This window comes from Saccostrea cucullata, unplaced genomic scaffold (assembly GCF_032062105.1).
Source record: "Saccostrea cucullata isolate Sc308-1 unplaced genomic scaffold, CSIRO_AGI_Scuc_v1 ctg859, whole genome shotgun sequence".
In the NCBI taxonomy this organism is placed as follows: Eukaryota; Metazoa; Mollusca; class Bivalvia; order Ostreida; family Ostreidae; genus Saccostrea; species Saccostrea cuccullata.
In genome coordinates, this window is record NW_026926806.1 from 177,501 (window position 1) to 187,349 (window position 9,849).

Consider the following 9,849-nt stretch of genomic DNA (forward strand, 5'->3'; position numbering starts at 1 on the left):
TTTAAAACATTCCATTCTCCAGTTTCCTGTATAGGTATACTTGTGTAGGTGCTTCAAAATGTACCACAGACAAAACAAGTCTGACCTTATCTGAATGATCTTATGTCACATTTCCTCTTTTGTTTGCAATTGCTGGTAAGTGAGCAAATTTAAGATGCTTATCATGTGAATGGGACTGAATTGTTGTGCTTTACTGATAAGTATGTAAATGAAACACAATGCTTAAAGCAACAGGTTTATCAGTTCTAGTCATCTTATAGAGTTGACAATGATCATGCATAACAATCAAATCAGTTTTGAGAACCATGAGGAGATGAAAAATAAAAAATACAATACCTCTTCAGCTTAAAAAAAAATCATTTTGATTCAACTTTTAACCAGGACATGATGACCCTATTCATATTATATCCAGTGTAAAATACAGTGTAACACTGGAAAGGAGAAAAGTACCACTGGACTGGGAATAGAACCCAGGACTCCCACATCACTAGTCAGGGGCTTAACTTACCGAGATTCATAGGCCAGTATCCATGGCCCAAATCTTAATTTAACATTCCCCCCTCCTTAAATTGTCTTCCCCTTCAAAGACACAACCCAAGTTCTTATTTGCCCCTGGCAGGTCTTTCATCTGCAAGTCCAGAGGTGGTCAGTGGCACCAAATCTGTTAGGAAAGGAGAAAATGTATGGCTGATCCGGGAATCGAACTCAGAACCCGCGCCCTGCATCACTAGTTAGATGATTTAATGTACAAAGCTACCAAACCAATATCCACAGTATATTAAACAATCAATAATATTATTATATACCTAATGTGTATCACTAAATTTTACTGTTGATTTTATGCAATCATGTGACGTGACGTGGTGATCCGACTTTCCGGATCACCACACTGTGGTTTTCTGAATCCATATCACCACTCTTTGTTTATGGTATTAATATTATTCCATTGATCTCTAAAGGATAATTTTAATGTATTTAGCCAGTTTTAAGGGGGTATATAATAAATTTATCATTATAACAGTAACTTGATCCGAAGACCCGTATCACGTCTTATTGACAGGCGCAGATCATCAGATCAAACTCGACGCTACGCGTATCGTTAGATCTGATGATCCACGCCTGTCAACTCGACGTGATACGACCCTTCGGATCAAGTTACTGTTATGATAATGTATATTTACTGAATTAAATCAAATAAAAATTCCCTAAAAGTGTTTTTAAGAAATTCTACATTTATTTTAATAAAGTCATATGGTATAAAAATTCAAGCACACAATTTTTATATGGTTCATATAATTCTATTAGCCTAAGAGCATTTAACCTAGCCGAAGTGCATTTTATATTAATGGACTGTATCTTACCAGCTATTTAATAATGAACATCTTGGGACATATGAAGTCATAAAATATGTCCTCTACATTTACGACAATTAGAAACTCTAGACAAATAAACTCGCATATTAAAAATATCTCAAACATAAACAAAGGGAGACTACTTTACAAAGCTAGGTTATCAATGTGAAGGCAAAATTATAAATAAATGAAAGAAATAGAGCAATATAATGAGAGTCAGAAAAGGCACACGCAGTGAAGGGAAGACAGGACAGCTGAATCCTAACTTCTCTTCCTTCATCCTACACGTCACCTTCCTTCTATGTGTTGAAATGCTCAGTAGTTGCCCCCCTTGACATTGATATGCATTCATAATTAATATGCACATACTGTGTTCTTATATACTCCATTTGCAGATGACAAAAATTGGAACAAAGTTTCTTTTTGTTGCTGGTGTGTCTGTCAGTGGAGTCTGTACCATTTTATTTGGGTAAGAGCAATTTTAATTTTCCTAAGAGTAGTACATTACACCTTAGTTTATTTAGTATATGTTATGACCTTCCGTATCAGGGTTCATGTACAAACCCCTTTGGTAATAAGGATATATGAACAATCATTAAGTCTAGTTTTGTAGCCTCAGAGATTGTATTTAACCCTTCCATCTCTCTTTTTTTCAGTGTCCTGATCTACAGTCCGGGAGGGTACCAGTTTATTCTCCTCTCTTTTCTCTGTCGGTCTCTGGAAGCCCTCGCCTCGGCTGCATTTATCACGGCCAGCTATGCCATTCTCACCGATGCATTCCCTAAACACATTGCCACAGTGGTTGTAAGTATTTCCACATAAATATTCCATTCATTCCATGTTATTTATCAATTTGTAAAGTGAACTTACTTAGTGGCTCATATTCTGAATACATATATTTTGACCCTGTCATCAATATTCTACATAGATTACATTTACTTATTGGTTAGCATTGTATTATATGCAACTTAATGTCATGATTTATAATTTTAACTCTTATTTTAATTATTTTTTAAACTTTCAGGGTTATCTTGAGCTGTTCACAGGGGTAGGAATGATGGTGGGCCCAGCCATTGGTGGGGGTCTGTACTCAGTAAGGGAGTTCATAATGTACTGATAACTGTACTCTTCTAATTTAATAATATACATAACTTAGTCGAAGTCTTTAACATTGAAAGTAGAAAATGTCTGTTAGCTTGGGACAATAGTGCTGTAAAACTTTAATACTTAAGAAATAGAACAAGTTTTACCTCTGACCGTTTTCTCAGTTAACAGGGTATGGTCTTCCATTCTATGTGTTGGGTGGAGCCCTAACAGCAGCCGGAGCCATCAGCTTCTTTTTCCTGCCAACACTAGACAGTAGGTTCATCCTCCTTTAATATAGAAGCTTATGTTGAAAACCTATAGATAGGGATTTTAATAATAGCATTAAAAGGGTCAGATGTTAACAATAAAAACCAGTTAAAAAGGACATTATGGAAAATTTTGTGTAAATGTGTAAATCATGTGATTTAAATAATTGCATTTAAGGTGCCCACAGGACACTCTCTGTTTCTGTCCTCCAATTACTGAAGAGTTCCTTTGTGTGGTGTGTGGCAGGTTGTATTGTCAGTGGATCATACACCATTAGTTACATGGAGGCAACACTAGCTAACCACCTACACAAAGTAAGGTACCACTTGCCACCTACACAAAGTAAGATACCACTTATCACCCACATAAAGTAAGGTACCACTTACCACCTACACAAAGTAAGGTACAGTGGAGCCTCATTTATCCGGACGCTTTGGTTTCCAGTGAATTTGTCCGGATATGTGAAGCGTCCGGATACCTGAATCACCAATAAACAAGACAATATTATGTTTAAAAATTCCGTTCCGATGAAAAGTCATCCGGATGCTGAAGCATACGGATATCTGGCGTCCGGATATCTGACTGTACTACTTATCACCTACACAAAGTAAGGTACCACTTACCATCTACACAAAGTAAGGTACTACTTATCATCTACATAAAGTAAGGTACCACTTACCACCTACATAAAGTAAGGAACCACTTACTACCTGCACAAAATAAGATATCACTTACATGAAGTAAGGTACAACTTACCACCTACACAAAGTAAGGAACCACTTACCACCTACACAAAGTAAGGTACCACTTACTACCTACACAAAGTAAGATACCACTGACCACCTACACAAAGTAAGGTACCACTTACCACCTACACAAAGTAAGGTACCACTTATCATCTACACAAAGTAAGGTACTACTTATCACCTACATAAAGTAAGGAACCACTTACTACCTACACAAAATAAGATACCACTTACACGAAGTAAGGTACCACTTACCACCTACACAAAGTAAGGTACCACTTACCACCTACACAAAGTAAGGTACCACTTACTACCTACACAAAGTAAGATACCACTGACCACCTACACAAAGTAAGGTACCACTTACCACCTACACAAAGTAAGGTACCACTTACCACCTACACAAAGTAAGAAATAATTAAAATGACCACAGATACCACTTCCACTTTAACAAAGTAAGGAATCACTAAATATTCACACAAAAATAATTTAATCCATGCAAAGTATGATATTGTTCACCATGTACTTACACAAAGAAACCACCAAACACATGTATCATGTACCACTTATATATGCAAAGAAACCATTTGCCTAACTTATGGTTATGCCAACACAAAAGCACAGCACAGTGAATCATTGCATAAAAATGTATCAGTAAATTACATAAGGTATATATTGTATATATATATCCTTTTAGCTGGGTATTGGTACTGTGCCAGTGAGCCTCATGTTCCTGATTCCCCCCGCTCTGTACGGCATCACCTCTCCCATCTGGGGATGGATATCAGACTCCAAGGTAAATCTCCTTAAAACTATTTCTAAGTTAAACTTTAAAAATTATAACACCTATATACTGAACCTGACTGCTTTTTTTGACAGAACTATGTGGTGTCCCTAGTTGTGGCAGGTGCCCTGTTAGCCTCCATATTTTTCTTCACCCTTGGACCCTCACCAATTTTTCCATTCCTCCCTTTGTAAGTAAAATTTTTATTCAACTTTTTAGGGCTGCCAAAAAAAACCCAGTTCGTCATTTGGTTTAGTTTAACTCCCGAAAGTATAGTAGACGTCACAATGATCTGGTTTACGTCATAAAATTGATGATAATGCGTTGACCAAAGAGTTTTAGTAATGTTTTGTTAAAAATTAAAAAGAATTTGAGAGCGGTGCCGAATTTGAAAGTTTATGTTTATTTCAAAGATTTTGCTTGTTTCGGTATAATAGAAATCCTCAGGGAATATGATTTTTCTTGGCTCAATAAGTCTTCATATTTCCATCACTATCATGCAATAAATGTATAATATATCCATCATAACTGAAATATTCAACTAAAATCCAAAACATAAGTCCTAGGAAAGATGAAATCATTATTGAAGTTTTCATTTTTAATTTAAAACTCAGAATCTTTAATGAAAAATTAAAGCAATAGAAGGGAGGTAACTTGTGTTCATGCTTCACCTTGTACTAAATGATAGCTTGAACACCATCATCACAACCTTTCTATGGATAAAGTTATAAACTGTAAATATCAAGATATAGTATATTGTTACTCACAGTTAAATTCCTCCTGTTTATTGCAGCTCCCTATGGCTGGTCTCTGTGTCACTAGCCGGAGTCGGGATTTTCCTCAGTTGCCTTATGATTCCCAGCTTTACTGCAATCCTTGTCGGAGCAGAGTAAGTCTACAGTTAACAAAAAAGTATCAAAAACCAAGGCTTACAACAAAAAGCATGCAGCTTTAATCCCATAATAGTGGGCTCTTATCTAAAAGAGCATTAATTTCAAAATAGTGATGGTGTTGTTATAGATATTAAAAATTTATCTCCACTTTTTTTTTCATAAGATGACATCAATAATTTGTTTAAATGTGATAATTAAAATCATAATTTTTGTTTTTCAGACGGCTTGGAATGGAGGATAACTTGGAAACATTTGGTATTGTGTCCGGACTCTTTAACTCCTGTTATTCCTTTGGGTATGTTATCCTAGATAATTAATGTTAGACCTTAAGTATACCCGCGTCTTCTGAATATGAATTACTGTAGTAAATATATAAGATGCTGAAACCTATGTTGTTCTATACAGTGTATGTCCTATGACTTTCTCCTTTTGTAATACAGTGCGTTTATTGGTCCTATCTCGGGCAGTGCCTTGGTTGATGCGGCAGGCTTTGGGTGGGGATCTACAGTTTGTGCTGGTCTGCTCATTCTGTCGGTATGGTCATCGCAACTATTGTAGGCTCCATATTTTAGCAGCTTTGGCGTGGACATCAATGCGCTAATGCATGAATACATCTAAAATAATTATTTATAAATGCAAAACACGATAAGAACAGTCATAAGCACTAATTCATGATTACTAGTATGCCAGCGGCTCCATACCCAGTGATTGCCCTTTTTGAATATGCCATATTAATTACATGTACGGTATTGTAAATTTTTTTTTTACATCATTTAATACCAAATTTAATCCCCCTTATGATAATGCTGCTGCAATCCCTGATTAATTCCCATATGATTTACATAGTCTTGGAATTTAAGCCTCTTCAATGTTGTAGGGTCTAGTTCTTTTGGTATTTGTGACAGTCAACAGAAACAAATTTGGAAAAGTAAAAACGTTACTTCCAGCACAAAGAAAATTTTCTTTCAGGTAAGGGTCACATTTGGAGCATTTTCAAATACTAGTAAATGCAAAAAAATTTCAAATAATTTTTGCAGGAAATTTTCTCAATATTTAGGTAAAATACTTGTACTGTAATTAAATCTATTCTCATTCTTTTGATTCAATCTATATGCATATTTCAAATTTACATGCGAGTTTGTGTTTTAGTAGGGGGGAGGGGGGGGCTACCTGAAGATATATTAACACATTTCAATAAGTAAATTTGTCACATTGAGACCAGTGTTTGGATACAAAAAAATAGGTTTGTAACAGATCATCATATACACCATTTGAAAATACACATTATAACACACTTATAATGAAATGTCAGGGGCTGACAAAATAGCTTTGTTATCTATAAGCATAATTCATTATTTCCCAAATTTACAATAGGTATTTTTAAAGTCATGTGGAATAAAAATGACTTCACTGTGTTTATTCATTATAATGGTGTACGATATAAATATGTTTTACTCTACATGTTTGTACTAAAATGCCATTCCTCTCTCTAGACGTGGCAGGGGTTCAGCAGACACCGAGATGTCCAGTGGCTTTGTCGACAAAGAGGAGACTGAAATGTGCTCACTTTGACTCATACTTTACTCACTCAGGATACAGCTTCACAAAATATTGTACATAGCTTCAATTTGTTGTATATAGAACACCATGTAATTAAATACCAAAATGAACAGTTTCTTTTTATTCTTGAAAACAATCAGAAACAGAACAATCAAACAAAAGCTGACAAACTTCAATAAATTGTAACAGGTTTTGACTGTTTTAGTTTAGAGAGATTATTTTACTCAGATTGAAATTGACACATCAATTTTCCCATTCAATACTAGAATAAACTTGTTTTGGATTATTTTCACTTTACAATGTATACATTTACAGGTATATAATTCATTACAAGTGTCAATCAAAACACAGTGGATCTTCAGCACTAATTTCAACATCAATTCATTTTCTTCAATTTGATTTATCACAAGTAAATTTAAAATATACTGTATCAATACCATCATTGTAAGATAACAGTTTTTGGTCCATTCTAAGTCCTACAATATGGGTTTGTGGTAATAGAATGGACCAAAACTCTGTTGTTTTTGACAATATGTAAATACATAATACATGTATATACTACTTTAAAAAAAACAAAACAAAACATCTGTATATATCAAAAGAAAAATAAAATCCTGATTTTTACAATTGGCAGTGCAGTGAAAATATGTGATTACATAATAAAAAGGCAATATCCTAAAATAATAAAACTATAGAAAAGTTTTTCTTCAAGAAAAGATAGATATATAACTTTTCATAAAACAACTATGTACATTGACTTAGGCTTGTGGAATTTAGTGCAAACAACTTTGTACATTAAAAAAAAAAGTAACAAATATGTCTTCTCAAAGGAAGCTGTAAATATACATGCTTAATTGAATTGTAAAAGTCCTGAAGTTTATTTAAATAAAGTCATATTTAGATTTTAAGAAAAAGGACATATATATGTAACTGAGGTAGTTCAAACAAACAAATAACAAGCAACTTCAATTGTTGCCCTAGACATAACAGAGTGTAATGGCTGATGATAATTATTTCCACCAGTGGAATGTGATTTTGTAGATGGCTTTGGGACAGTTTTCTACAGTTGCCTCCCCTGGGTAGTCTGGCGGACTGTCACATTTATATGAACACTGCCCAATAGCCTCCTTGGTCAGGGTAAAACCCCGCTCCTTAAGGTCGTAGGCGATACAGTCCATAACCTCCTTCTCCGTTGTCCGGCTGGTCCAGGGACCCAGGATGAAGTCCACCTTAGTTTGTTTCTTGTTCTTGACTTTCATCGTACACCAGTGGTTCTTATCAAATGTTTCAAGTTTAGGCTTTTTGTCTTTGGCAAACAGTGTCACCAATATTGATGAAATAGTTTCTGTATTTTGGGAAGAATCCTTATAAATTTTGTTGATGATGGAATTCACAAGTTTTGTGTAACCTGGAAACTGGGCCCTGAAGCTTTCCCTGTGGATTTTGGCGAGAAAGGATGGATGTTTTTCCAGCTCCTCTACCATTCCCTGCAGGCCAAAGTACGCAGCCTCCCGGTAGATCTTTGGGGCTATTTCCTGTGGTGGGAGCTCTCCATATCTGAGGTAGTTCAGGATGTAGTGGAAATTCTCCCCGTCAGCATCAATAAAGTAACGCCCATGTTGATCTTTCTTAACATCATAATTTCCACTGAACATTGCAGCTAGCATTGTGTCCTTACATTTCACCAAGGTCAGTAAAGTGGTTGTGTAATGCTTTCCTCCCACATTGAGCTCAATAACTGGGGGAAACTGAAAATGATAAAATTAATTAGAACTTCAAAGTAGAAAAAAACAAAGGAGCACTGGCACTTGTTTTGTACATACACTCTGCCTGGTTACCTGCTACCTTTTCTTTCCAAAGTTGAGGGTTATATAATATACCCTGTATACGAAACAACAGTGTCTTTTCTTAAAAAAAATATGTATTAGATCTGCTTATAATTAATTGCACAGGAATCTACATTAAAAACTTCTACAACTCTCATGGACACTGGAAGTTATTCAAATTAATGTAATTATTGCGTGTGTGCACATATTTTTGTACATGCACATACTCAATATTTACATTAACTTCCATTGCTCATGACAACTATTGCCTTTAGTTAGAATGATCTAACTGTGTCTCGGTACAAGCCCTCACCAGGTCCGTAGGCCAATATCATTTTAACGATAAAACGTTCTATCTACTATTGCCTTCTTCAAGCTTATAGGAGATGTTTATACATGGGCTATAATATACTTAGCCCATAGCCATTGGTTTTTCTCTTTAGATAACATGGATAAGGAAGATCATTTCAACACTGAAATATATCTTCATGGATCTAGTAAGAAGCATATGCTTAGCATAATGTTAAAATTAGTGCCTTCTATTAATTTGCATTGCAATGAATTTTTACGATTGATTCCTTGATTATGTGTACAATGCACGCTATGCAAGGTTACATCATGCATATCTTGAATGCGTTACGCTTACTTCCCCTTATTTGTACAAACTCAAAGAACAAATCCATTTGACAAACTTCAACTGCACTCATCAATAAACTCAGTACAGTAAAAAAAAGTTACCCTTTTATCCACTGATCCTTCCATCCTTCTCGAAAGGATAGGCTACATAGGCTAATGTTTGTAAACAAATAATGACGCGTAACTCGGCATTTCCCGTGACATCGGAACTTGACGGAAAAGACCGAAGTAGACTCCCATGCAGAGTTGTCGTTCGTTACTTTCTCTGTTCATTGTACATAAGCCGATTGAGATCGAGAGAGTGGTTCTTTCAAAAAATAAATAGTTAATTAATTGAAGGATTATGAATTTCATTTCAATCTGTTAATTATTTCATTTGTTTTTAATATGAAATATTAGAAAAAGTTACATTTCTTGAAATGTACAGATTTTAAAATTATTTTTTTTAGTTAAAAAGGAACATAGATATAAATTTGAAGAAAAAATGTTTTAAGTGCATAATTTTCAAAGTGCGCTGTATTTATGCCAAAATAAGGAAAGCAAAAATACGCATTTAGAAATGTCAAGAAAGTCAGCTCAACATATTTAATTTTTATTCAACATAGAGGCCCATCAGCCACATTGGTCACCTGAGCACAGTAGTTTTGGCTGCAGTGTGTACTACATTCTTCAAAGATGAACAAATCAAAAATGTATCCA

The 9,849-nt window shown here is 35.0% G+C and overlaps 2 protein-coding genes across 2 annotated transcripts in view; one reads left to right on the forward strand and one right to left on the reverse strand.

The window, feature by feature from the left end:
* Positions 1–6,840, forward strand: part of LOC134272701 (MFS-type transporter SLC18B1-like) — a 7,998-nt gene extending 1,158 nt beyond the window's left edge. Inside the window, exons 3-14 of the mRNA XM_062754907.1 lie at positions 1,748–1,821; positions 2,009–2,156; positions 2,377–2,445; positions 2,621–2,711; positions 2,883–3,019; positions 4,149–4,247; positions 4,331–4,425; positions 5,029–5,124; positions 5,349–5,423; positions 5,569–5,662; positions 6,006–6,097; positions 6,622–6,840. Coding sequence (XP_062610891.1) covers positions 1,748–1,821; positions 2,009–2,156; positions 2,377–2,445; positions 2,621–2,711; positions 2,883–3,019; positions 4,149–4,247; positions 4,331–4,425; positions 5,029–5,124; positions 5,349–5,423; positions 5,569–5,662; positions 6,006–6,097; positions 6,622–6,700 — 1,149 coding nt within the window. The 3' untranslated portion in view covers positions 6,701–6,840. The remainder of the gene's footprint in view (positions 1–1,747; positions 1,822–2,008; positions 2,157–2,376; positions 2,446–2,620; positions 2,712–2,882; positions 3,020–4,148; positions 4,248–4,330; positions 4,426–5,028; positions 5,125–5,348; positions 5,424–5,568; positions 5,663–6,005; positions 6,098–6,621) is intronic.
* A 419-nt stretch (positions 6,841–7,259) lies between these two features.
* LOC134272702 (BTB/POZ domain-containing protein KCTD7-like) lies at positions 7,260–9,364 on the reverse strand. Its single transcript, XM_062754908.1, has 2 exons — positions 9,253–9,364; positions 7,260–8,436 (listed from the first exon to the last, which is right to left on the reverse strand). The coding sequence occupies exons 1-2, from the start codon at positions 9,274–9,276 to the stop codon at positions 7,699–7,701; spliced, it is 762 nt and encodes a 253-aa protein (XP_062610892.1). The 5' UTR covers positions 9,277–9,364; the 3' UTR covers positions 7,260–7,698.
* Positions 9,365–9,849: the final 485 nt, after the last annotated feature.